This window comes from Physeter macrocephalus, chromosome 18, assembly GCF_002837175.3.
Source record: "Physeter macrocephalus isolate SW-GA chromosome 18, ASM283717v5, whole genome shotgun sequence".
NCBI classification, from domain to species: domain Eukaryota; kingdom Metazoa; phylum Chordata; class Mammalia; order Artiodactyla; family Physeteridae; genus Physeter; species Physeter macrocephalus.
The window spans coordinates 4,458,824-4,484,932 of NC_041231.1; the positions used below are offsets into that span (position 1 = coordinate 4,458,824).

A 26,109-nucleotide genomic window follows, 5' to 3' on the forward strand; every position below is an offset into this window, starting at 1 on the left:
CAGGCTCCGGACGCGCGGGCTCAGCGGCCATGGCTCACGGGCCCAGCCGCTCCACGGCATGTGGGATCCTCCCGGACCGGGGCACGAACCCACATCCCCTGCATCGGCAGGCGGACTCTCAACCACTGTGCCACCAGGGAAGCCCGGCAGGCGGATTCTTAACCACTGAGCCACCAGAGAAGCCCGAGAAAGTTAGATCTTTAAATACATTTATCAAAAAAACTGGAAGGAGTAGCACAATTAAGCTAAGCATTCAGCTCAAGGAGCCAGAAAAAGAACAACAGCAAATAACAAAAGAACACGAAGGAAAGATGTAATCAAGATTAGAATAGAACCAGTAATAACTAGAAAAACCTTAGAGAAGATTAACAGAGCCCAGTGCTGATTCTTTAAAAACTTAATAGACAATCCTCTGGCAGGACTGATCAAGGATGAACAGAGGGACAATGCAAATAAATGTATGGAACTAAAAAAGAGGGATAATTATGGCTATAGCAGCAATTTAAAACAACAAAAACCATTATGAACAAACTATATACCAACATTCTTGAAAACTAGATAAAGCTAGTGCCAAAAGAAAGAAAACGAGACTAATAACCGCTAAAGAAATTAAACAGTGATTAACACCCCTCCCCCCACCCCCGCCAAGTCCCCAGATCTGGATCAGTTTTAAAAATAAGATCTATCATGGAATAGACAATCTCTATCTTCCACAATAATTTCTTGTACAGGAAGTTTCAAAAAATTAAGCAGTTGAAGAGAACAATAAAAGGTAGGGCCCCGTCTGAGTCAGTCCTTGATTCCAGGACCAGAGAAGTACAAACTGGGGCATTAAAGCACTATCACTCATGAAGACTGATGTGAAAATTGCAAAGCAAATATTATTTTAACGTTACAGTGATTTAAAAATAACTCATCAAGTAGTGTTACTGCAGGAATGTAAGGATGAATTACCATCACAAAATCTGTCAGTGGAATCCAGTGCATAAAGAGACTAAAGGAGAACTATCATTACATGATCATATCAATAGATGCAGAGGAACCCAGACACATACCCGTTAAGACCAGGAACAAACCAAGGATGCCTGCTACTGTCATTGCCACTGTCTAACATCGTACTGGCTAGTAGATCCTGGCCAAAGCAATAAGACAAGAAAAAGGAGCAGGAGGATTTGAGTGAAAGATAGCACTCGTAACTTGCTGATAACATCACCATCAATATAGAAACCCATCTGAATTAACAAATTATTTGAATTAATAGGAGAGTTTGGCAATAATGTTAAATACAAAACAAAGGTACACTATTGCCAGAGGTAATAGACCCATTTATAAAAATCAATTGTTTTATTGATTTAAAAAATCTGGGCTTCCCTGGTGGCGCAGTGGTTGAGAGTCCGCCTGCCGATGCAGGGGACGTGGGTTTGTGCCCCGGTCCGGGAGGATCCCACATGCCGTGGAGCGGCTGGGCCCGTGAGCCATGACCGCTGAGCCCGCGCATCCAGAGCCTGTGCTCCGCAACAGGAGAGGCCACAACAGTGAGAGGCCCGCGTACCGCAAAAATAAATAAATAAATAAATAAAAATTAAAATTAAAAAATCTATTCTAGGAAATCCAAAAATGAGGGCATATATGTATACATATAGCTGACTCACTTTGCTGTACAGTAGAAACTAACACAATATTGTAAAGCAACTATACACCAATAAAAGTTAATGAAATAAAAATTTTAAAAATCTATTCTAAATCAACATAGTGTTTCTCTAAATTTGCAACAATCAAACAGAATACAGCAGAATCAGGCCCTCATCCATGATTATAAAAATACTATAAGTATGTGGGAATTAATTCAGTTCTGGTTTCAGGGAGCCCTGCCTTCAGAGGAGGCTGGTGTCCTGCCCTGTCCCAAGTGGCAGCAAGGTGCACAAGTGGGGGTCCTGGTTAAACCCTCCCCCCACCCCCGCCAAGTCCCCAGATCTGGATCAGTTTTAAAAATAAGATCTATCATGGAATAGACAATCTCTATCTTCCACAATAATTTCTTGTACAGGAAGTTTCAAAAAATTAAGCAGTTGAAGAGAACAATAAAAGGTAGGGCCCCGTCTGAGTCAGTCCTTGATTCCAGGACCAGAGAAGTACAAACTGGGGCATTAAAGCACTATCACTCATGAAGACTGATGTGAAAATTGCAAAGCAAATATTATTTTAACGTTACAGTGATTTAAAAATAACTCATCAAGTAGTGTTACTGCAGGAATGTAAGGATGAATTACCATCACAAAATCTGTCAGTGGAATCCAGTGCATAAAGAGACTAAAGGAGAACTATCATTACATGATCATATCAATAGATGCAGAGGAACCCAGACACATACCCGTTAAGACCAGGAACAAACCAAGGATGCCTGCTACTGTCATTGCCACTGTCTAACATCGTACTGGCTAGTAGATCCTGGCCAAAGCAATAAGACAAGAAAAAGGAGCAGGAGGATTTGAGTGAAAGATAGCACTCGTAACTTGCTGATAACATCACCATCAATATAGAAACCCATCTGAATTAACAAATTATTTGAATTAATAGGAGAGTTTGGCAATAATGTTAAATACAAAACAAAGGTACACTATTGCCAGAGGTAATAGACCCATTTATAAAAATCAATTGTTTTATTGATTTAAAAAATCTGGGCTTCCCTGGTGGTGCAGTGGTTGAGAGTCCGCCTGCCGATGCAGGGGACGTGGGTTTGTGCCCCGGTCCGGGAGGATCCCACATGCCGTGGAGCGGCTGGGCCCGTGAGCCATGACCGCTGAGCCCGCGCATCCAGAGCCTGTGCTCCGCAACAGGAGAGGCCACAACAGTGAGAGGCCCGCGTACCGCAAAAATAAATAAATAAATAAATAAAAATTAAAATTAAAAAATCTATTCTAGGAAATCCAAAAATGAGGGCATATATGTATACATATAGCTGACTCACTTTGCTGTACAGTAGAAACTAACACAATATTGTAAAGCAACTATACACCAATAAAAGTTAATGAAATAAAAATTTTAAAAATCTATTCTAAATCAACATAGTGTTTCTCTAAATTTGCAACAATCAAACAGAATACAGCAGAATCAGGCCCTCATCCATGATTATAAAAATACTATAAGTATGTGGGAATTAATTCAGTTCTGGTTTCAGGGAGCCCTGCCTTCAGAGGAGGCTGGTGTCCTGCCCTGTCCCAAGTGGCAGCAAGGTGCACAAGTGGGGGTCCTGGTTAGACCACTCCAATCATAATTCCATTCCCTTGCTAGTGGTTGGTGTAAGAGAGTGTATACATGATACAGTTCTGGCCAAAGAAACACAGAAGAATGCTGGGAACCTTCTTGTTCTTACTGATGGACACAGGAAGGCACGTTTCCTGTTATGGGATGAATTGCATCCTCCCCACCCCACAAATTCATATGTTGGAGTCCTAACCTTCAGGACCTCAGAATGTGACCTAACGTGGAAACAGGGTCTCTGAAGATGTAATTGGTGGAGGTGAGGTGGGCCCTAATCCAATATGACTGGTGTCCTTAAAAAAAGGGGAAATTTGGATCTGGACACAGGGAGAAAAAGGCCACGTGAGCTGAAGGCAGAGATTGAGGTGATGAGTCTACAAGCCACGGAACGTCAAAGGTGGCCAGCAAACCCCCAGGAGCGAGGAGTGAGCTGGGTTCTCCCTCTGCCTCAGAAGGAGATACACCTTGATCTTGACTCGTGGCCTCCAGACCTGAGGGAGTCAGCTTCTGCTGTTCCAGACACCTGGTTCATGGTGCTTTGTTCAGCAACCCTAGAAGACTAGCTACCACACTCCCTCAGCCCCACCAACGTGGCTGCAGCAGCCCCAGGCATGGGGATGGGGGCCACATCCAGAGGAGCCACCGACTGCGTGAGCCACCACCAGGCTCCTTGTGTGCCCTCAGAGACAGGGATTCTCACCTGTTCTCTTCCCTGACATATCCTCTGTGCTTAGAACAGGGTTTGGCCCATGGTCCTTAGGCACTTAAGGGATAAACAATTTCTCACTGCTCAGGCCGGTTGGATGCAAGTTTCTGTAACTTGCAGCTGAAAGCATTCTAACTTATAAACTTTACAGAAGAAGTTTAAAGACTCTATTAAAAACGTTAAAGCACACATGAATGGAGAGCTATACCATATTCATGGATGTATATAACGTAAAAATTAACCCAAATGAGCATGTGACTTTTTAAAATTCCAAAACAAAACAAAACAAAATCCTGAAAGATAAGGGTGTGTGAAACCCAGCAAACTGATTGTAAAACTCAAATGGAAAAATAAGTGATCAGGAATAGCTAGGTCAGTTTGGAAAACGGAAAACTACGATGAGGGTAACAGATGTTACAGATTAACACAAAGCCGCGCCAATGAAGACTGTGATGACAGAGAGCTCTTCACCCCACCAGCGTGTCCGCGTGGGCCTGGGGTAGACGATGCTGGGAAAACCGACTCACCAGGTGGTGCTGAACAGAACTGGGTCCCCACCTCATATCAGGAGCGGAAGGAACCTCACAGATAAGTAGGATTAAAGACCCAAAAATGAAAAGTGAGACCATAAGTGAATAGAAGAAAAAGTAGAATATCTCCAAGACCTTGGGGGTGTGGACAAACCTCCTAAAAAACACCCACAATACCAGCCAGAACTGATGGGGTGGAACAAATCAAAATGAGGGGTTTCTGTTTAAGTGAAAGCCACCATGGTCTGAGTTCACGGGAGAAGGAAGGGTGGAGAGTCTTCAGGGGACACACACACGATTAAGTTGTAGTGAGAACTGTCCCTTCAATCATTTTAATGATCTCCAAGTTAGTTGTTGAGTTTCAGAGATTGTTACTGTGGTTTCCCCACACAGTGGTACTGGTGAAGGATGCTCTTGTCGGATGCTGGCTGGCCTGGAAACCAGCCCCATCTGTCCTCACGTCAGTGACACTTTCAGGGGCTGAATTCTCTCTCAGCTTCGGATGAAGTGACAGCCATCACATGAAAATTACTTTCCAGTCCTCATAACACTGCCTGAGGTTTTAATGTCTTGACTATCTCTGTCATCAGCTAAGCTGTAACACTGCTTCATTGCACTGTCACATTGAATTAGTTTCCTTTTACAAATATTTGTTTACTATCACTCCGTGGAGATTTGCAAACAACATTTGGCCAAGTTTCAGGATTCGCTAACAGACAACTTAAAGATTCCTTACATTTTTCGCTGTCGTTATCAAGGAACAGAACACGTTTTAGATAAATCATGATTTAATTTTTTCTTGGAATTGATTTTTTTTTGAAATCAAATATTTTGTTTTGTTACAAATGGTAACAAATACTTAATTTTATACCTTCCACTTCTCTTTGTAGTTTCCATTCTTTATTTTATATGTTTTCTATATATTTTATTGTTCGTTGAGCTAATTTGTAAGCCTTAATAATGAAGAAGTAAATAAGATTTTTTTTGTCTTTGTTAACTTAAAGTATTGACGTCTCTGTCAGAATATTGCTGAACCATGTATCGGTACTAAAGGCAATTCCGAGAGCCTGCTTTCCAGACCCTCCCTTGCAGGCCCAGGAGCCGTGCAGGAGCCGCGGAAGCTGGCATCCCCGCCTGCTTGTCCCTGCCTACGGGGGCCACGCGGCCTCTGATCTTCTTTGCTTCCACTTCTAGGCTTTCAGGTGTTTTTCAAATCCTTTTTGATGTTTATTCGACAAACAGCAGTACAAATAGGAAAAATCGTGCAAGGCTGCTTAATGAATACCTTTATCATCTCCTCTGGAAATGACTGGATACTTACAGCCCATTTAAAGCATCAGGAGAACTTTCTAGAATTGGGACTGGCCTCCCGCTGCCCCAGGATGGCTGTCTGGCCACGTCAAACCAGCAGGGGTGGGCTTCCCTGGTGGGGCAGCGGTTAGGAATCCGCCTGCCAATGCAGGGGACGTGGGTTCGAGCCCTGGTCCGGGAGAATCCCACATGCCGTGGAGCAACTAAGCCCGTGCGCCACAACTGCTGAGCCTGAGCTCTAGAGCCTGTGAGCCACAACTACTGAGGCCCACGCGCCTACAGCCTGTGCTCCGCAACACAAGAAGCCACCACAATGAGAAGCCCGCACATCACAACGAAGAGTGGCCCCTGCTCGCCACAACTAGAGAAAAGCCCGTGTGCAGCAACGAAGACCCAACGCAGCCAAAAATAAATAAATAAAATAAATTTATTTTAAAAATACAAAAAAAAATCCCAGCAGGGTTTTCCTGACACCCATTTTGTTCAAACACCCAATAAACTCTGATATTACTTCAGCTTTGTTCTTTCCAGCCCGACAAAGTAAGGAAAAACCTTAATCTGTCCTGAGTTTTGCATGTTGTCTTTTTTTTTTTTTTTTTTTTTTGCGGTACGCGGGCCTCTCACCGCCGCGGCCTCTCCCGTTGCGGAGCACAGGCTCCGGACGCGCAGGCTCAGCGGCCACGGCTCACGGGCCCAGCCGCTCCGCGGCATGTGGGATCTTCCCCGCGTCCCCTGCATCGGCAGGCGGACTCTCAACCACCGCGCCACCAGGGAAGCCCTGCATTTTGTCTTTTAAGCTATTAAGATGCTGTCGTGTTTCACGTGGGGCCTGAGGTCCGGCTGGGCAGCAGCGGCCGTGCTCCTCTGCCCGTCTCACTGGGCTGATGGGGGCCGGCTGAAGCCCCAGCTACGGCCCCACCAGCACGGGGACACAGCCCTGGGCTGGGGTGAGGGGTGTGGGGACGCCCCGAATCCAGAAGCTGGTCGGTGATGAGCCACCCAGGCTCACGAGCTGGGGCTCCTCTGCCAAAGGCCAGTGGGCGCCTTCCGAGCACCACAGGGAGGTCCCTGGAGACCTCGTCCGCCACAAAACCTGGTGTGACCAGCCCGACCCTGACTGCAGGCTCCGGGTGGCTGGCGTCACCCTCAGCGGGGCCTCCAGCTGACCACGGGTAGGCGTTAGGGCCGGGAGCCGGAGATAGTGGGACGCCCGGGACCCCACCCAGGCCGGCAGCACACCCTCCCCCGTGACCACTGCGGGGGGCGGACGCTCACCTCAGGGAGCCCAGGCGGCTGCCGTTCAGCTTCAGCTGGCTTAGGTTGGGCAGGTGCAGCCCTGCGGGGCCGCAGGAAGAGGGGTCAGCGCAGGCCCTGCCGCCCTTTGCACCTTCAGAGGCGTCAGCGCCCCTCGGCCCCTGCTGCCCGACGGCTGCTCTGAGGCCCAGGGGCAGCCTTGGGGCCACATGCTGATGTCTGAGGTCTGGCTTGAATGACGCAGGCCAGCAGGGGAGGGTGCAGGAGGCATCCCGTGGGGGCAGAGGCACACGGAAGGCCACGGGGCCACGGGACTGCGGGGAGGGGAGCCTGGCTGGCGCGGGTCTCGCCCCCAGGCCGCCTCTCACGGGGAACTGCGGGCACGCCCAGACCACACACTGGGCTCCAGAGCACGGCCCCCCCAGCCAGTGTCCCGTGCTCCCAGGGCCCTGGGAGAGGTTTCTCAGTCCCTGGAGAGCGGGGTGCAGGGCAGGTCTGTGGGTGCAGTGGTCCAAAGACCAGAGCCTGGTGGGCAGGGCCTGAGCAGGCCGAGCCTTCAAGCACGTCCTGGCCGTGATGGTGGCGGGTGTGCACGGGGAGGGGCTCTCACCAAAGTTCCCCAGGCTGTTCTCGTGGGTGTTGACACACAGCTCCAGCACGCTCACCAGTCGGAGGTCATCCACCTGGGCCAGGGCCTGCTGCAGGGGTCGGTGGGGAGTCAGCCCTGAGAGCTGGACAGTAGTCACACACACCCCGCCCTGCCCCCCAGTGAAACTCCTGTTTTTGGCTGCAAGGCTGGAGCAGGTGGCAGGCGTTTCCCTGCCTCACCCATGTTGACTGCAGCCACGACTGGCTCCAGCTGGATGATAAGTGTGATATGACAGGAGTGGAGATTGTGATCCTGTGTGGCTGGTGGGGCCGTTGCCAGAGAAGGGTGTGCCCTGAGGTGTGCTGGTGTCCTAACAAGACCCATGGAACAGACCCAGTGCAGCTCGGGGCCTGGAGCCCAGCTCTGCTCAGCACGGCCAAGCCCCAGCCTCCTTCAAACCCATGGACGGTACACTTGCACTGTAAGCTGATGAGTTTGGGGGTTGTTTGTTACGTAGCATCACTATAGCAATAGCTGACTCATACAAAACTTGGGACCTAGGTCCAGCTCCAATAGCTACCATAACAAAAATGATGAAACGATGTGACACTGGATGGGGACTGGTGTGGAGGGGGAGACGTGAGTGTTACTGAAGCTGGAAAGACGGAGACCCAGGTCATGTGACAATGGCATTTTTGGTAAAAGGGTCTCCTGTAGAAACCTGAATGGCAGAAGACGCACACAATGAACCTGTGATGGGGGTGGAGAGGTCCCAGGCAATTGTGGGCAGAGTGAGCTGGCCACAGTTCACTGCATTTGATGAGGTTTTACAGAAGGCAGAGTTCAGAGCTGGTGGAGAGAGCCCAGGGGCCCTGGACCTCGTGGCTTGGTAAATAAAATGGCTTCTCAGTTCAAACCAGTAAAAGAAAAAACGAAGAAGGGCTTGGAGTTAGGATGACTCAGTGAGACTCAGCCTCAGCAAGAAACCAGTTGCCACATGCTGGCTACATGCGGGAGGGTCTGGGAGGACAGAGGCCTGAGACCCCCGGTTCCAGCGACCGAGGGAAATGCTTCAGCAGCCACGCTTTGGCACGGCGGGCACTGGACTCAAGTACGTCAGGAAGCAAGGGTGGTCCTGGGGTGCTTGGGCCGCGCTCACACAGGCAGCCTCTCTCCGCAGCCAGGAGCTGGGTCGGGGAGGGGGAGGTCCCAGGGTGGACAGAGCAGCTCGGATCAAGGTGTGTCCCCAGCACCCAGCCCGTGCAGCAGCGGGGGTCGGCGGCCTGACGAGATGGGTCCACGCTGGACCAGGACCCTGGGTGCTGCGGGTGCTGCAGGCCTGGCTGGAGGGCGGACACACAGGGGCGGCTGGTGGGGGGTGGGGAGGGGGCCGGCGGGAGCGTCCTGTCCACCTGCAGTGACCAGGCCTCGTGGACCCTTGTCTGAGTTGGTCAGGAAAGTGCGTGGGGACCTCAGGCAGCCAGGCTTCCTCCGCCGAGAGTTGGTGGGCGCGTCACCCCAGGGTCTCCAAGGGTCCCTCACCTGGATGCCAGTGTTTGTGCGGGCTGGAGGGGTGCCGGGGAGCGCCTGGCCCTTAGGGTGGCCAGTGACGGGCGAGGGGCATGGCCCGAAAGGGAAGGGGTCCGGTCACCAGGAGGCGCAGGGCTGCTCTCTGGGGTCACTGGGCAGGAGCCTGCAGTCGAGAGGGCTCTGCAGAACCTGCTGGGCCCCAGGGTGGGGGTGGGAAGCGCTGCCACCGCACCCCAGGTTTGGGAGAAAGGCTTCAACGACCGCGCCAGGTGGGTCAGTGGGACCCCAGGACGCCCCGCCCCGCAGATGCCTGCCTTCCTCCTCTGCTCGTGGCTCCCTAAGTCTGTGCGCCACGCGCTTGGATGGGCTGTCACCCGGTTTCCCACAGGGATGAGGGGCCTTCTCTCCGGTTCACGGAGGGTCCCTGGAGCCCAGCGCACGGTAGGGGCTCAGCAAATCTGTGGATGGGCCTGGCTCGGGCCCTTCTGCGGCCCGAATGCCTGGGGGACGTCTGTGTCACCAAGCACCGGGGGTCGGCCCAAGGCTGGAGCAGGTGCAGGGGCCCCCGCGGGCCGTGGGCATCTGGCAGCCCCCAGCACTCACCAGTCGGGCAGGTGAGAGGCGCTCCTCCGGCGGCTGCCCGCTGTGGCTGCCCCCTCGGCTGCCCGGGGCCGTGCTCTGGGGGTGGGGCTTGCGCCGGCTCCGCCAGCACAGCGCCCGCACTCGGACACTGGCTATGCTTGGCCAAGGTCCGTGGGCTCCGTCCCAGGCCCGGTCCATTCACATCCAACCTGCTGGGTGTAGGCAGAGGGCAAAGCTGATCAGCCTCTGCTCTTCCTCTGATCCGCAGCCCAGCCGAGACCCTGTGCAGTCCTTGATGTATGCACGCACACAGCAAGCCCCCGGAGCCCACCTCTGGCCCGGAGAAGGCTGTAATGGTGAAGCCCCAGCCTGCCCGGGGGCCTTGCCGTCTCCTCCCTCAGCCTGGGCTCACACCCCCCGCCTGGGCAGGCCGCCCTCGCTGCGTTTCTGCCCATCCTTCAGGGTCCATGCGGGCTGCCAGCTCCGGCCTACCCTCTGAGGTCCCAGGTAGGCTGGCGGGGGGGCTGCCTCGAGGTCCCATTCGCCCATTTGCTGCTGTAATCAGCAGCAAGCCTCTGCCTCAGGCCTTGTGCTGTGTGTCCTTCTCCACCTGATGGTCTCCCACCCTGGGGGGCTCAGGACCAGGGTCTCAGGCACTCCCCCCCACCCCTGTGCCCATTGAGACCCCCTCACCTGGAGGCACCTGCTTTTTCCCACCGTGGGTCAAACATCTGGGCAAGAGGGCAGCATGTGGCCCCAGGCGGCACCTGTGAGAGAGACAGGTTGGCCTCCTGGCCAGGTCACCATGCTCGAGGGACCTGGGACAGGCTGGGCCAAGGTCACAGGGACCAGAAGTGAGCAGGTGCAGAGGTGTGGGGCTGTCAGCCTGGGGCCTGGCCCTTAGGTCCTTACAAACATCCTGATGGGGCAGCTGGCCCAACTGACTGGGAAGACAGCCATATGGGTGACCGACGCTAGGGTCCCTCTGGGTCCATCCAATGCGAATGCCTGGTCTTCATTCAAATCCCCACTTCCCTCCATCCCCAACTCCACCCTCTCTCTCCAAAAGGGGTCCCAGGCCTGTTGCTCTGGACCATCCCCTGTGGGCTGGCTTCCCAGGCACCCTGTCCCTCTTGGGCGTTACCCCCAGGCCCACAGGAGGTGGTCCACCTGCACCAGGCTCACCTGGCATTGCTCCTTAAAGACACAGATGCCTGTGCCTGGCCCCAGACCCTGGAATCATCTCTGAGGGTAGAGCCAGAAGCCTGTATGGAAATCCTGGCTTCTTCCCTCCACCTTGGATCAGGGCCTCGCCGACCCCCACCCCTGTGCTCCCTCAGGACCTGCTTGGACTTACTACCTGCTAAGACCGACCCCCTTCTACAGCCCTCGGTTCAGTTGAGTGAGTGCCTTGCCTGAAACAGCAAGTGAGCTCTGTGTGGGCAGGACACTCCCCTGCCATGTCCAGTGTGCAGAACAGGGGCTCAAGAATATCCCTCCCAAAATCAGTGAATGTGGCAGATGCAGCTTCTGGCCACTGTTCTTGTCTATCACCCCTTGGGGATGGTCAGGATTCCTCCTCCCCGGGGCAGGGGTGGTCAGCTAGCCTTTGACAGAGAGGGTGGGAGGGAGTGCTGGGCCTTGGGACAAGCTGCCCGGGCTCCACGTGCCCTTGTCTGGAAAGTGACCACACACCAAGGACCCAAGGAGGTGAAGGCCATGCAGGGGAGCCTCACGAAGAGCCTCACGGAATTTCTGGCCAGGATTTCTTTCCAAAAGTTCCTCTGCGGCCTGCCTTTCTCCAGCTGGTGAAAGGCCCTAAGCCTCAAAGGAGGACCCCAGCACAGGGCCCCCTAGGAAGATGCTGCCCCCGCCTACCCCAGGGCTGCCGGCCTTGGGCTCTGGGAAAGGGATGGGCTGGCCGAGCTGTGGCCTGGGACGCCAGTGGGCCACCCTCTTCCCTCTGCGCCTGAGAACAGCTGACCTGAGGTCCTGCCCGTGACTAGGCCCAGAGTATGGGTCCAGATTAACCAAAAGGTCTTGGGGTCCAAGGAGCAGGGCCTGGGTTGGAGGCTGAGGTTCCCATTGAGACACTATCCCTTCACATCTACTCACTGGCCTGGACCCGTCCACACTGTTCATGGCCCTGATCCCATCGTGCCCTGCCACTCCGTGAACCCCCGAAGTTGGAAATGTGGCGGCCTTTCTCTCTCCACGGCCCAGACTAACACCAGCTCCTGGCCGGGCTCATCACCTCTTTGGGTCCCCTCCACCTGCTATCCCTTCTGAGGGTAGGGCCTCTCCCCTCCTAGGTCCCCATCATGGAAACTCCCAGAGTGGGTCCCTAGGCAGGGCTTGGGGTCCCTCCTGTCCCGGTGACCGCGAGACGCTCAGCAGGGCCAGGGGTTGTGGGATGGGTCCCCAGGGGACCAGATCTGACAATTGGGGCATCACTGGGACCTCACTGTCTTTCTGCTACATCCCCGGCCTCAGTTCCGCGCCCCGCCCCCGCCACGACACGGGAGGAGACAGCGAGGCCTGCGGCCCCGGACCCAAAGGCGCGCTCGGCTCTCACCTGAGGGGTCGGCCCCGGTGCCCCAGCCTCGGGGGCTTGGTCCCGGGGACCCTCCTTCGCCGGGCGCTCTCTTCAACTTGGGGTTGTTCTTCCGGCCGCGGGGTTGAGGGGCCTGGGCGCCAAGGCAACGGGGGCGGGGCCTCCTCTGAATCTGCAAATATTCATGAGCCGCGGGAATCTTCCGGCTCCGCGAGGCCGAGCCACGCCCCTTAGCAACGGTTGCTAGGGCCGGCAGGAGGGCGGGCGAGGCGGCGGCCAACCAGGTTGGGGGGTTCGCGCGTGTCCCGCCCCGCACGCGCGGGAGCGCCCCTCGGGCCGGGAGGGAAGCTGGGGAGGTGAGACGCGGTCGAGACGGCTGGGCGCAGGCAGGCCAGGTGTCGGCTTCCGCAAAGGTGGTCTGGGGTGGAGACTCGCGTCCACCTTTCTCAGGTGGTAGGCGCCCGTGTCGGGTCGTCCCTGAGGCCAAGGCCCTGCGGGATTTAAAGGAAGCGCCTTGGGAAAGGACCCTCTGAAGACGAGGGAAATGCAGACCTGGACTCCAGGAGGGGAGTCCAGGGTGTCCGCGCCGGCGAGAGCCGCCGTCACCCGTTTTCACTTATCCGCCTTTACTTCGCGTCTACGCGCGTCAGGCGCGAGCCAGGCTCCGTCGTGGCCGCGGCGCAGTGCGCGGGACGGCCAACCGGACACAGCCACGGCACGTGGGGTCGGCGCCGTGCCTGGGGCGGGGGCGGCCCCCCAGGGGCCCGCCGAGGTCAAGGCTTGCAGTGGGGTGAGCTCCTGGGGAACAGCACGCAGCCGGCACGGGAGGGGGCCGAACGGCGCGGAAGGGGTAGGAATGGAAGGGGGTGCCGGCTGAGCAGAGGGGGAGGTTTGGCCTTACGTGTAATGCACCATTCTTTCTTATAAACAAGGAGAATGTTTATGCGTTACTTTGAAATTTTTCAAAATGTTAAATCGTGTACTTCTGAGAGTCTCTAAAGGAGATACAATGTGCATATTTATGCTTGGGGTGGGGGAGTCTTCAATTCAACCCCCTATGGCAGCTTTTGGGTTGGATTTCCTGGGTACCGTTTGGACCTCACGGTGAGCTTCTGCAGGGCTGGGCTGCGGGCTCTGGGGAAGCTGGGTGGGCGGGTAGAATGCAGGGCCTGCCGAAATTGGGGGAAGCTGGAGATCAGGGAGCGCGGGACAAGGGCCCTCTGCGGAGCCCGGGGAGGGGCTGCGCACTACGTAAGTGAAAAACAAGACCCCCGACACTGGGTAAAAAGATTGAGACGGACTCGCTGCTCCGCGGGCTCAGACGTCCCCGCCCAGCCGAGGCACCCTGCGCCGCCTGGCCCTGGGCGCATGGCTGAGCCGCGCCCAAGGACCCCGCCGAACCTGCCAGGCGTCCTGGGAGCCGGGAGGAGCCCCTTCCGAAGCCACCTGCACTTGACCCTCGTCCCGGCAGCCCCTCCGCTTTTCCCCGGCCTCGGGTCCAGGGGAGCCTGCGGTGCTGACCCCGCGGGCTCCACCCTCCCTGAGGCTCAGCCCTCGGGCTGTCCCCTCCGCTCCGGAACCCCTACGGTGTGCTGCGCGGCACGGCGCAGGGACGGCCTAGGGGGGCGTGGGTGCAGCTGTGCGCGCCGTGAAGGTGCCCAGAGGCCCGGCGCTGGGCTCCAAGAGCGGCGCAGGGGCTCGAGTCGGACATCGGCGACCCCGCCCCAGTCCACACCCGGCCGCGGACCCGCTTCGCCGCGGGGTCTCTATCTCCCCGCGAGTCCCGCCTGTTCCCGGGAGAGTCCAGGCAGTCTCCGGAGATGTTGTCACCCCCGGACCCCATCCCCAGCGGAGCCAACCCCGCAGGCCGCAGCCCACGAGGCCCAGCCAGGCGGGAACCGCCCTCCGCACAGCTCCCGGAAGCCCCGCCCGGCCGAGGCCTCTGACGGGCGGGCCTCTCGGCCAACCGGGGGTGGGGCAGGGCGGGGCCCGGCGCGCGCGGCCAATGGCAGGCTGTGCCGGTCTGACGGACGGGCGCGGGGCGGGGCGTGTGCGGCCCGGTCGGGTGTCCGCCGCCCGCAGCCCGAGCCGCACCCGCCGCGGACGGAGCCCATGCGACGGGCGAGCCAAGTGCCCCGACCCCGGCCCCCGCCGCCGCCCCCGCCCCGGCCCCGGGGGCAGTCGTGCCAGTGAGCGGTGAGTGCGGCGGGGGCGGCAAGGGCCGGGCCGGGCGGGGGGCCTGCTGTCCTCGCAGGGCGCGCGGGGGCGCAGGTGAGCCGCGGGCGGCGGCGGGCGGGGTGCTGCGGCGGGGGTTGCGGGCGGCGGCTGGTCCGCTCTGCCTCACCCAGGCCAACCCCTTCGGCTCCGTGTCCCGGGCCCTGTCTTCCGGGGCCCCACAAGTGCGCTGGGTGTCCCCGAGCGGAGGCCCGCCCGTGACCATGGCGCTAGGCGGGGTCTCCTACCCGCCGGAGACCCAAGGACCCCTGCGAAGAGCTCGGGCACCGGGCGGCCATCACATACACCAGACGAATCTGAGGTTTAGGAAGTCACTGCCTACTGTCCCCACAAGGGCATCCCTTCTTTAAGCATCACGAGTTGGGGGCACCCCAGTTAGGGGGCTTGGCCCCAGGCCCTTTTTTCTTCTCACCTGTCTCCTTATTTCCACACCTCGTTTGGGTCTTTTCCTGTGATCAGCTTCTGCTTCCTGGAGTCCTGGCCCCCTGCCCGCCTCCTCACCTTCCTTATGTTCTCCGAAGTTCTTCTGGCAGTGGGGCCCCGTGGGTTTTCCTTTATTTTTCCTTTATGTGGATTTTTTCTTTGGAGCGTAGCCCGAACCTGCCAAGGCAGGGGTACTTTCTGTCTGCTCGTCATCCTGTGCCTGGAGCAGTACCTGGCATGTAGTAGGTGCTCAGTGAATACTTGTCAAATGCACCAGCATGCCCGGGGGTAGGGGGGCCTGGAGCCGGTTGTCGGCTGCCACCAGCCTGTCCGGGCACGCTGCTGTGCCCGCCACTGTGGCGAGGCCTGTTCTCATGGGGGCGCTGGTAACCTCAGCCCACGGCGCTTCCAGTTCAGGCTTCTTGCCTACCCAGCAGCTTCTAATTCGGGTGCATGCTTGGGAGACGCTCTCAGCTGTCAGCCCTGCCTCTGGGGGGCCGGCTCCCTGCTTCTCTCATACAGTCATTAAATGCAGCTGGAGGCAGGAGGGGGTCCTCCCACCTCTGGGCTGGAGATGCCACAGGTGAGCGGCTGGGCCCCCATGCTGGCTGCCGCCCCTGTTACTTGGATGTCCAGGCCCAGAGGGCAGGCCGGGCCTGGGCAGGCTGGCCCAGGGAGCTCAGCGGGCCTGCCCTGCGTGGTCTGGCCGTGCTGAGTGCCGCTTCCTCGGCAGGTGGGACAGGTGACCTCTGCAGTGCCTCGTGCTGTGGTCCTTTGAGGAGAGATGACGGAGTATAAGCTCGTGGTGGTGGGCGCTGGAGGCGTAGGGAAGAGCGCCCTGACCATCCAGCTCATCCAGAACCACTTTGTGGACGAGTACGACCCCACCATAGAGGTGAGGTGGCCTGGCTCCTGACACGGGCTTGTCTTCCGCCAACCCTGCAGGAGGGGGTCTCTTCGTCATAGGTCCTGGGGGGCACGAGAGGCGCGAGGGAGGGTCCCATCCCTGGAGGGCCGGCTGTCTCTAAGCAGCATCCTCCCCAGGACTCCTACCGGAAGCAAGTGGTCATCGATGGGGAGACCTGCCTGCTGGACATCCTGGACACGGCGGGCCAGGAGGAGTACAGCGCCATGCGGGACCAGTACATGCGCACCGGGGAGGGCTTCCTTTGTGTGTTTGCCATCAACAATGCCAAGTCCTTCGAGGACATCCACCAGTACAGGTGAGCTGCCTGCCAGCCCTCAGGGGCCTCCTGTCCTCCCTCAGCGGCCACGGGCAGCCTGCCCGCCGGCTCACGCCTTCCCTCTTGCAGGGAGCAGATCAAACGGGTGAAGGACTCGGACGATGTGCCCATGGTGCTGGTGGGGAACAAGTGTGACCTGGCCGCGCGCACCGTGGAGTCTCGGCAGGCCCAGGACCTCGCCCGCAGCTACGGCATCCCCTATATCGAGACGTCGGCCAAGACGCGCCAGGTGAGCGGGCCCCCTGCCCTTGCAGCCAGCCAGGGCCCCGCCCCACCCCGCCCGGGAGCCGCACTCACTGCCCCCTCTCCCTTGACGCAGGGCAGCCGCTCTGGCTCTGGCTCCAGCTCCGGGACCCTCTGGGACCCTCCGGGACCCCCGTGACCCAGCAGCCCCTCTCGCTGTAAGTCTCCCCGGATGGCAGGGCAGCGAGGGAGGCCAGGGCCCGGGTCTGGGCCGACACAGCTCCCGGGGGAGGTGGAGGTCCCCGGAGAGAGCTGCCCTGAGCCAGACCGGAGCGGTGACCCTGGGGCCCCCGCCCCTGTGCCCCCAGATTGCCCCACGGGTCCTGGTCGGCCCCAGCCCCTCAGCGGGCTGTGGGGGAGCTGCTGAGGACAGGCCTCTCAACGGGGTGGCCCTGGGGCCAGAGAAGAGCAGGGTCCAGCTCCCCGTTTGCGGAGTGGGGTGGAGAAGGGGCTGGGGTTCTGCTCGAGGCCGAGGCAGTGGTCCCCCCCCTGAGCTGGCCTCCTCTTCCCAGGGCGTGGAGGATGCCTTCTACACGCTGGTGCGCGAGATCCGGCAGCACAAGGCGCGCAAGCTGAGCCCGCCTGACGAGGGCGGCCCGGGCTGCCTGAGCTGCAGGTGCCTGCTCTCCTGACAGCAGCGTGGGTGCGGGGTGTGGAGGTGCCGGATGAGACGCGGGCTAAGGATGCAGGGAAGGGAGGAAGTGCCGCCAGAGCCTGGCCAGCCCAGGTCGGTGGACAGAGTGACCGCGGGCCTCCCGGGACGCTTTGCACAGACTGTCGTGAACTGACGCCGGCGGCCCCCAGTTGTCACTCTCCTCCAGCCCCGTCCTGGCCCAGTGGGCACAGGCTGAGTCGCAGTAAATTATTTCATGTCTTGACCCTGGCATTTGGCTGAGGCCGGGAGGCTGCGGTGCGAGTGACCCCCCAGGAGGCATGCGGGAACCTCAGCTTCGTGCATCCGGCAGCTTCTCTGCCTCTGGGGGCCCCGGATGCATCCTCTGGAGGCCTCTGGGTGCTGTGAGAACCAGCCCGTCTACCACTTAGCACACGAGACTTTATTCACCTTTAACCAGCAAGGGGGAAACCGAGGCCAGAGACTGCCCCTTCCCTGGGAGGGAGGCCTTCGTAGGGAACGGCTGGGGGGCGCGGGCTTCTTCGCACTCCGGGTGGGGTCGTATCTCCCGAGTTTTGGGGACCCCGGAAGGCAGTAGCTGACTTAGGCAGAGGAAGGGACACAGCCTGTCGGCTCCGGCGCAGCCTGCTCTGCCCCGTGGGGACCAGGTGGCTGCATGGGGTCCGGCGTCTGGCTGGCCCTGCCTCCTCGTGTGTGAGGCTGGCCCGCTGGCCCCTGCCATCCCCTCGTTGGAGGTGGCCTGTGGCTCCCAGGGCCACCTCAGGTCACCACAGCGGCCTGTGGGGCCCATGCGGGCCCCAGGCGGCCACACGCAGCTCCGAGAGGGCTCACCGTGCCTTGGGCCGGACTCTGGACTGGCCAGGGCGGCCCCTTTCGCCATTATCCCAACTGTCGAGGCGCTCACGGCGCCCCTGCCTTCCCGGGGCCCCAGTCGGGCCAGGCCAGGCGCTTCTGGGTCAGGGCCTTGTGCCGTGTGAGGGGTCCTGTCCTCCAGGAAGGCCAGCGTGAAGCAGCGGGGCGTTTCGCTGGCTTCCTGGGGCCTCGGGGTCACTGCGCTCACGGTGACCTTGTCCTCTGGAGGCTCCTGTGTCCAGCTCCCTTGTGGACGCAGAGGCCGGGGCTTGTGGGGACGTGCGGGGCTGCTCTTGGGGCACTGCCCCGGCTCCATCGTGGCCGTGCTGGTCACTGCCCCGGGAGGGGTGCTGGCCGCTGTTGCCACAGGGCAGGTGGGGTGTCGTGGGCCTGGCAGTGCCATCTTCAGTGGGCTGGGCAGAGCCAGTGCCTGGGACCTCAGTGGGTTTGCAGGGCCGTGCCTGTCGTGTGGCCCTGGGGGTGGCCCAGGCAGGTGCTGAAGGGGAGAGGACCCAGCATTCCGGCTCAAAGCCGATGTCTGGGGGCCACTTGCCTGTGGCCTCACGGTTCACTGAGAGCCTTGGGAGGGAGTTCCATCACTGTGGCCGCAGCTGATCCTGAGGACCGTCCTGGGCTGGGGACGGGCAGGCCAGACTCGGAGCCTCCGGGGCCCCCAGCGGGAGGCCTGCGGCCGTGGCCCGCTCGTGCTGCCGCTCCTCGGCCTTCAGGACGGCCGGGCCGGGCCGGGCGAGGGGCCAGGCTGCTCGCGCTGGGCAGGTGGGCCAGGGAGGGCCAGCCCATCTTCTCCGGGGAGCGTCTTGATGCTGGGAGGGGTAAGGAGAGGCCTGGGGGCTGGGGCGGGTCGCTTCAGGCCCAGGGGCCTCGTGGGGAACGCTTCAGGTTTTGCTGGAAATGAACAGACCAGGTCAGCTTCTCGACCAGGCCGTTGGGCCTGCGCAGGATGGGCCCGTGGGACCCTGCATGGCCGCCCCAGCCCAATGCTGAGAACAGCTCTCCGGGCTGCTGAGCCCTGGCTGTCGGCCTGCTCGGCCAAGTCTCAGAGCAGAAGTGTAGACGGACGGGGGTGCGGAGGAAGGCCCGGGGCTCGCCCCACCCCCGCTCACCGCCCCGGAGTGTGACTCCGGAGGAGACTCTGCTGCTGAGTGCACCTGCGAGAAGCAGGTCCCGCTTCAGCCTGCGTAGCTCGGCCGTCGAGGCCTGCAGCCGACTGAGCACCGCGCCGTCCTCCAGGGCCCAGGCCCGGGACAGCGTGTCCTGCAGGAACTGCCGCAGGCCTTCCAGGGGCAGCTTCCGGAGGCGTTCTGGGGGTGCGGATGCCATCGGGCCAGCGGGGCCCCCGCCGGGAAGACTCAGCCCCCCACCCTGGGGCACCTCCCGTGGGCGGTGGCTGTGTTCCGCTGGGCACCACCCCTGGGGGTCTGCTGTGCCCGGGAGAGCCGTGGGCAGGGCTGCTGCCAAGGGCGCGCTCCAGAGGGCGGCCTCTGGGCTCCTGTGCCGGCCGGCCTGCCTCCTCTGCGGCCTGCACTCTGCGCTCGGGAACCTTGAGGACTGCGCACACCGTGGCCGTCAGCACGTGCTTGCTCTCCAGGATGTAGGCATCCCGGAGCTTCAGGGTGAGCGAAAAGGGGGTCTGGGGACAGCAGGCCCAGGAGGGGCAGCTTGAGCAGGGCACGGTGGTGGTCCCAGCACAGGGTAAGAACCCGCCACCGGCCTCCGGCCCCTGCAGTCCGCCCGGGCTGCATCAGACAAGGTCCTGCAGCTCCTCGTCTGGCTGGGCTCATCCCGGTGGGGTCATGGCTCCGGGACTCAAGGTCCTGAGGGCCTGGCCAGCACGACCCCTAGTCTGGGGGCGACAGAAACTGTCCCACGCTCGGTGGGGACACCTCAGTGGAGCAGAACGTTGGCTTGCCCCCCCCGCCCCCCGCCCCGGGCTGACCCAGCCTTCTGATGGGAGCCAGAGCAGAAACGGCTGGGACTTCGAGATGCCCTGCGCCTGCCAGGAGGGCTCTGGGCTGCCCCCCGGACGCCCCTCGGGAGGGGCGTGGCATGTCTGGGGGGGGGTGCTGGGTCCTCCCCAGGCATCAGGAGGGGGGCCAGGGAGCACCTCTGGGACTCGGCCTCCTGGGCAGCCTTACCCGGTCGATGAAGCACTGCAAGAACCACTGGGTGGTGTAAGTCCCCGTGGACACCTGCCCCTCGTGCTGCTGGAGGGCACAGGGGCTCAGGGCGTGCGTGCTCGGCCGGAAAGCTCCCTATTTCGGGACGCCGGGCAGCTGCCCCCAGGGCCCAGGTGGCCGTGCTGCCGGGGGCCGGCTCGGCCCGAGCTCGCCGCTGACCCCCCCTAGGAGGAGAAGGAAGCCTGCAGGGGGCCAAGCCCCCGCCGTGGCTGTGGGAGAGCGCCTCTGTGGGGGGTGGGGGCGGTGCCTCTACTCACCAGGTTTCGCCGCTGCTGGGGGAGGGCTCTGCCTAGAATGTGCTCTTCATGGGCCTGGAGTCTCAGCAGTTTTGGGAACCCCGGGATGAAGAAGCCTGAGGAGCCCCCGGACCGCCACAAGTCAGAGCCGTGTCCACTGAGGGTTGAGTACCGTCCCCGGCGGTGACCCCAGCGTGCAGGGCCCTCCTGACCCCTGGCTGGACATGCTCTTCCCAGGCAGGACAGCCTGTGAGGCCGGGGCAGAGGCCCTGCTCCCGGAGGCCCAGCTTGGCTGGCGCCCTGGGCTGAGGGGTGGGCAGGCGTCCGGCCCTGGCACTTGCCCTGGCCACAGCGGGGGGTGGGGGACCCAGTACAGAGGGGCAGGGAGTGCGGCCCACGGGGTGGGTGACGGGGCTGTGCCTGGCCCTCTCCTAGGCTTGGCAGCCAGGCTGGGGGCGCGGGAGGGGGTGTTGCTGCCACCGGGGCTTCGTCTGGCCGTGGGCTCGGAGGGCGCTGGGGGGAGGCAGGTGTGAGGCAGGAGGAGCAGCAGGGAAGGGAGAGTTGCCTGGACGAGGCCGGGAACGAGGGCCGCGGCTCTAGGACCCAGAGGGCAGCGCGGGGAGCCAGTGCCCTTCGCCGATGGGGAGATGGACTGGGCCCAGGTCCCCGCCAGCCCACTGCCGGGGGAGCTCTGCAGGGAGACCCCTGGCCCTGAGGCTCTCCCAGCTGTCCTCGGTGGTCACCTGCCACGCATGGCGCGTTTCTTGTCAGTCATCAGCTGGACCAGCGCCCAGAAGGCGTCCTCCTCGCTCAGGAACATCAGCAGGATGGCCGTGACCTGGTTCATGCCCTGGCAGCAGCCCACCTCTTGCAGGAGCCAGATGTGCATGGAGGACCCACCCGGAGGCCTCTTCTGCCCCCCTCCACACTACCACCTCACCTCCTGCATGGGCTCCCGCCTGGCCGAGCCCACACTGCCCTGGAGGGGCCACCTGAGATGCCCTCTGGGCCGGAGAGCCCCTGAGCAAGACCCCACTGTGGGCAGCCCATGGGGCCCTCTCAGCTGGTGTTCCTCGAGGGAATGTTCTGGAAGGAGCAGGTGGAGCAGGAGCTGCCTCCCGGGGCCCCAGAGCTCTGATTACTGGGGACCTTCCTCCCACCACGTTCCTGATTAATAACGCAGCAGTTTTAGGGTCAAAACTCAAGTTTCAGGGCTAAAGTCTACGTGCAATGAAATATAAATATCCCAGGTACAGAGTTTGACAAGTTTTTATTTTCTTTATTTTTTCAGTTTGCACACATTACAATTCAGCCTCTGGGATGTACAGCCCCTCGGGTTTCCGCACACGGGCGGGGCCGCCGCATCCGTTCTCCAGCCTAAGATCCCACCCTCCCGGGGCTCTGCTTTTTCCAGAATGCCCTGTGGATGGAGTCATGTGTGGGTCTGATTCCTTCACTGAGCAAAATATGTCTAAGACTCATCCATGCTGTTGAGTGAATCAATAGCTTGTTCCTGTGTGCCCCTGAATCAAAGTCCATCTCATGGAATCCCACGGTTTATCCATTCCCTCGAGGAAGATGATCTTGGTTGCTTCCAGTTTTTAACAATCACGAACAGAGCAGTGAATATTGCATGCAGGTTTTATGTGGGTTTAAGTTTCCAGCTCATTTGGGTAAATACCAAGGAGCATCATTGCTGATCACATGGTGAGAGTATATGTAGTGGTTTTTTTGGGGCTGCATTGGGTCTTCATTGCTGCAGCACGTGGGCCCTAGAGCACGCGGGCTTCAGTAGTTGTGGCTCACGGGCTCTAGAGCACAGGCTCAGTAGTTGTGGCGCATGGGCTTAGTTGTTCCACGGCATGTGGGATCTTCCCGGGCCAGGGATGGAACCCATGTCCCCTGCGTTGGCAGGCGGATTCTTAACCACTGTGCCAGCAGGGAAGTCCCAGTATGTGCAGTTTTGTAAGAAACCGCCCAGCTGTCCCCCACAGTGGCTGCACCATTCGCATCCCCACCAGTGCTGGATGAGAGTTCCTGTGGCTCCACGTCCTTGCAGTAGTTGTGGCGCATGGGCTTAGTTGTTCCACGGCATGTGGGATCTTCCCGGGCCAGGGATGGAACCCATGTCCCCTGCGTTGGCAGGCGGATTCTTAACCACTGTGCCAGCAGGGAAGTCCCAGTATGTGCAGTTTTGTAAGAAACCGCCCAGCTGTCCCCCACAGTGGCTGCACCATTCGCATCCCCACCAGTGCTGGATGAGAGTTCCTGTGGCTCCACGTCCTTGCCAGCACTTTGGTTCTTATTCTGCATGAGTCCTTAATTAGATATATGATTGGCAAATATTTTCTTCCACTCTGTAGCTTTTTCATCCTTTTAACAGTGTCTTGCAGAATGAAAGTTTTACATTTAGATACAGTTCTTTCTCTCATAGGTGTCTTCTCTCTCACCTGACCGGCCTCTTTCCCAGTGTCCAAGGCCTCACCCCATCCTGGCGTTCTGGTTTTCTAATGCAACAAGTGAGTTGCCCTGCAAACAAGCCAGAGGTTCAAGATGGAACCAGAAGTTGGGACACAGCCATGTTTACTTGTTTGTGTATCCAACAGGCTGTGTTCTCAGACAACAGTGGCTGGGCCTGAAGCCTAAGATATTTACATTCTGGTGCATTACAGGAAAGCGCCCTGATTTTGTGCCCAGGCCTGCAGATGGGCAGGGGTGGTGGGACTGCGGGGCCCACAGGCTTATCCTCACACCCTGGGCCCCTGTCTGTGTGAGGCCTGCAACCTGGTGGCTGTGGGGTGATGGAGGTTCTGAGGGCCACCGGCGGCTGACTCGCCCTGGGCCTGGCCTTGGAGGTCAGCAGAGACACAGCCACACTCCGGGCCAAGGCACACATGGGGCCTCCCAGCTTCGGGCCCGTGGAGTCCCCCCGGTAGAGGCATCTCGTCGTGAGAGGAGCATGGGAGGTCCAGGGCGACCACTCGGGCAGCACAGCCCATGCCTGCCTTGATGCTCCCAGCGCCGTCTTGGCCAGACCCCTCTTCTCTCTGGGGTCAGGGCTCTGAAGGGCATCTCTTGGTCCAGAGTGAGCTTGATCCGTTGGCTATTCATATGCGCCCCGAACCTGTCACGGCAGACCCTGCTCTCCTCTCCACCCACAAGGTCTCCCCAGCCGGCAGGGTCTTTGCCCCATACCCAGTTACCCAGATTGGAACAGGTTGTTCAGAAAGGAGTGAGGCGTTGGGAGACCCAATATTAGGGCTCCCATTAGGGCTGGATATTAGGGGATTACAGTAAATGCTTCAGGTGTAGCAACAGGGTCAAGGTCACGCATAAGAAAAGAATCCCTGTGTTGTGTCCCGTCCTGTCCCCCGCCCCCCCCCGCCCCGCCCCGCAAGACCCCACTCGGCTTTCGGATCTTAGTTCCCCAACCAGGGATCAAACCCTGGCACTCCGCAGTGAAAGTGCCGAGTCCTAACCACTGGACTGCCAGGGAGTTCCCAAGAATCCCTGTTTTTAAAATGCATACTGAGAACCTAGGGACGGGGTGAGGCCAGACATCTTGGGTTCTCTGTAAAACACCTGTGCTGGGCAAGTGTGTGGCGAACGCAGGACACAGGACAGTGTCGCTAGTGTTGGGCCTGGGTGATGGAATTTGGGGGTTCGTCACACTTTTAAAAAATAAATGATGGAAATTGTCTAAAACAGCAGAAATATATAACTAAAAACGTCAAGATGGGGCGTCATTTTGACCCCGCCGACCGCATTCGTTCCATTCGTTCCATCTGGGCTCGGGTCCAGCCTGGTCTCTGCTGCCTGGAGCCCCTCCCCTCCCGCGGGGCCCTCTGGGGCCTGTTGAGCCAGTCCAGACCGGTCTCCACTCTCCCCTCGCGCCCCCCATCCCGTGCCCCACACCGCCGCCCGCGCTCCTCAAGTGCTCACTCGCGCCCCCCTCGAGGCTCAACCGGCACCGCCAGGCCGGGGGTCGGGCACCCGCCATCCCAGCTGCAGACCCAGGTCCACGAACTCCCCGCGCGGGGCCCCGGGGGAGAGCCCACTTGATGCCGTAGCGCTCCCGGAACATGATGTGGTTTCGGAAGGTGCGGCTCCCATCCAGGTCGATCTGCTTTCTGTCCTGGGAGTACAGCCCGGCCTGCTCTTCGGGCTCTGTGGGCGGGGCCAAGGGGTGGGGCGGGCGTCAGGCGGAGCCCGGACCCAGGGCCACCACCGCCGGACAGAGCGGGCGCTGCGAGGCCCGCGGGAACTGAGATGTTTCTGCAGAAGCCTCATTGTGCGCGTTTCTGAAGCCAGGGCGGGTCACGAGCCGCGCCCACGTCCAAGGCCCAGACCCCTGCCCTTTAGGGAGGCACCGTCCTGGCCAGCTGTACCCCCTCCTCCGCCTGCTGCATGGGGCCTCCCAGGCTGACAGCGCCCCCGGGAGGCGGCTCCCAGGTGCGCGGGGAGGCGGAGAGGGCGGTTGGGCCTCTGTCCCCTGAGCCCCGCCAGAGTCCCACCGCCAAGAGGCGGGGCGAGGCGGGGCGAGGCGGGGCGAGGCGGGGCGAGGCGGGGCGAGGCGGGGCGAGGCGGGGCGAGGCGGGGCGAGGCGGGGCGAGGCGGGGCGAGGCGGGGCGAGGCGGGGCGAGGCGGGGCCAGTAAGGGCGGCTCCCTGCCTTCTCCCCGGATCGTCACCCACTCTTTGTTTCCCAAGAGTGAATCTGGCACCACCCCGACTCAGGGCCCCCGGGGACGGGGACGGGAGGGCTGCTGGGGGGCTCGGGCTCCCAACACCCAGACGCTAAAACAGCCCAGGAGGAATGCAGAGCCCCCTTCTCAGACCCCTGGTTAAGAAGGCGAAAAACATATCCTTGGGGCTCCCCTTAGGCCTAACAGACATGCATGTTTCCCGTTTCAGAACTTTTTAAGTTCATACAGAAGGGCGTTCTTGGCCTCCGCATATTATCTTGATCTCTGTGTGTGTCTGCCTGGTTTCCGGGGGCCCTTTGAGGGCTTCCGGACTGAGCGTGATGCTGGCTGTGGTCCCACAGTTAGTGGGTGTCCACCACATTCTTAGCCTCTCAGTTACCCGTCCTTGGGTTGCTTGTGGAAGCATGACCACTGTCACATTTCCGCTGCTGGTCTTACTTGGTCTGGGCACACAGAGCGCCCTCCCGGGCAATGTGACCTGGGGGTGCCCTTGGTGGAGAGGGGGCGCTCAGCGGTGGGAACAGGCGAGGAGTAGGGACCTCTCTGGGGCGATGGGAAAAGACCTGTTTCTTGTCTGGATTCAGTCCTTCGGTTCAAGTGAATGCAGGCCTGTCGTTCATCTGGTTTGGCTTTGCTTTCTCCTTGCATGGCTTCTATGGGTGTCTCCTTGCTCTTTTCCCCCTGGTTTCTATCCCTTGCTGTGTGACTCTGTCCCCCCCTCAACTGTCTGGGAGGGCTTAGTTTGATTCCAGGTGGCACGTGTCCATCTCTGGACCCAGTGCCTGCACTGGGCCAAGTGGGATGGGCAGCAGGGGGGTGGGTGGGGCCTTCCCGGCAGGTGGGCCCCGGGGCCTGCAAGCCTGGGAAGTGCCAGGAAAGCGCTGGGGATGGGCGAGGGGTCCCTGAGGCCCAGCCCCCCAGGCTCCTGATGTCCTGGCCTATTGGTGCTGCCCCTGCACAGGTGAAGGGGCCGTACCTGGTCGTCCCTTTAAAATATATATATATATATATATATATATATTT

General features: G+C 59.8%; 3 protein-coding genes across 7 annotated transcripts in view; 1 reads left to right on the forward strand and 2 right to left on the reverse strand.

Moving 5' to 3' along the window:
* LRRC56 (leucine rich repeat containing 56) overlaps nucleotides 1-12,440 on the reverse strand; it is a 19,693-nt gene extending 7,253 nt beyond the window's left edge. The window contains exons 1-5 of the mRNA XM_007108687.3: nucleotides 12,339-12,440; nucleotides 10,457-10,530; nucleotides 9,785-9,975; nucleotides 7,673-7,760; nucleotides 7,084-7,144 (exon numbers count right to left, since the gene is read on the reverse strand). Coding sequence (XP_007108749.1) covers nucleotides 7,084-7,144; nucleotides 7,673-7,760; nucleotides 9,785-9,961 — 326 coding nt within the window. The 5' untranslated portion in view covers nucleotides 9,962-9,975; nucleotides 10,457-10,530; nucleotides 12,339-12,440. The remainder of the gene's footprint in view (nucleotides 1-7,083; nucleotides 7,145-7,672; nucleotides 7,761-9,784; nucleotides 9,976-10,456; nucleotides 10,531-12,338) is intronic.
* A 275-nt stretch (nucleotides 12,441-12,715) lies between these two features.
* Nucleotides 12,716-17,340, forward strand: HRAS (HRas proto-oncogene, GTPase). 5 transcript variants are annotated; one of them, XM_055079783.1, is made up of 6 exons: nucleotides 12,716-12,730; nucleotides 15,709-15,870; nucleotides 16,020-16,198; nucleotides 16,289-16,448; nucleotides 16,544-16,620; nucleotides 16,975-17,340. In XM_055079783.1, exons 2-6 carry the CDS (start codon nucleotides 15,760-15,762, stop codon nucleotides 17,036-17,038), a joined length of 591 nt encoding a protein of 196 aa, XP_054935758.1. In that variant the 5' UTR covers nucleotides 12,716-12,730; nucleotides 15,709-15,759; the 3' UTR covers nucleotides 17,039-17,340. The 5 variants fall into 5 exon arrangements, with proteins under 5 accessions (XP_054935758.1, XP_054935757.1, XP_028334784.1 ...); XM_055079782.1 differs by lacking the exon at nucleotides 12,716-12,730 and adding an exon at nucleotides 14,386-14,588; XM_028478983.2 differs by lacking the exon at nucleotides 12,716-12,730 and adding an exon at nucleotides 14,386-14,513.
* A 3,565-nt stretch (nucleotides 17,341-20,905) lies between these two features.
* The window catches only part of LOC114484205 (collagen alpha-1(I) chain-like), a 25,785-nt gene continuing 20,581 nt past the window's right edge, over nucleotides 20,906-26,109 (reverse strand). The window contains exons 6-7 of the mRNA XM_055079568.1: nucleotides 24,125-24,577; nucleotides 20,906-21,310 (exon numbers count right to left, since the gene is read on the reverse strand). Of these exons, the coding sequence (XP_054935543.1) occupies nucleotides 21,122-21,310; nucleotides 24,125-24,577 (642 nt within the window). The 3' untranslated portion in view covers nucleotides 20,906-21,121. The remainder of the gene's footprint in view (nucleotides 21,311-24,124; nucleotides 24,578-26,109) is intronic.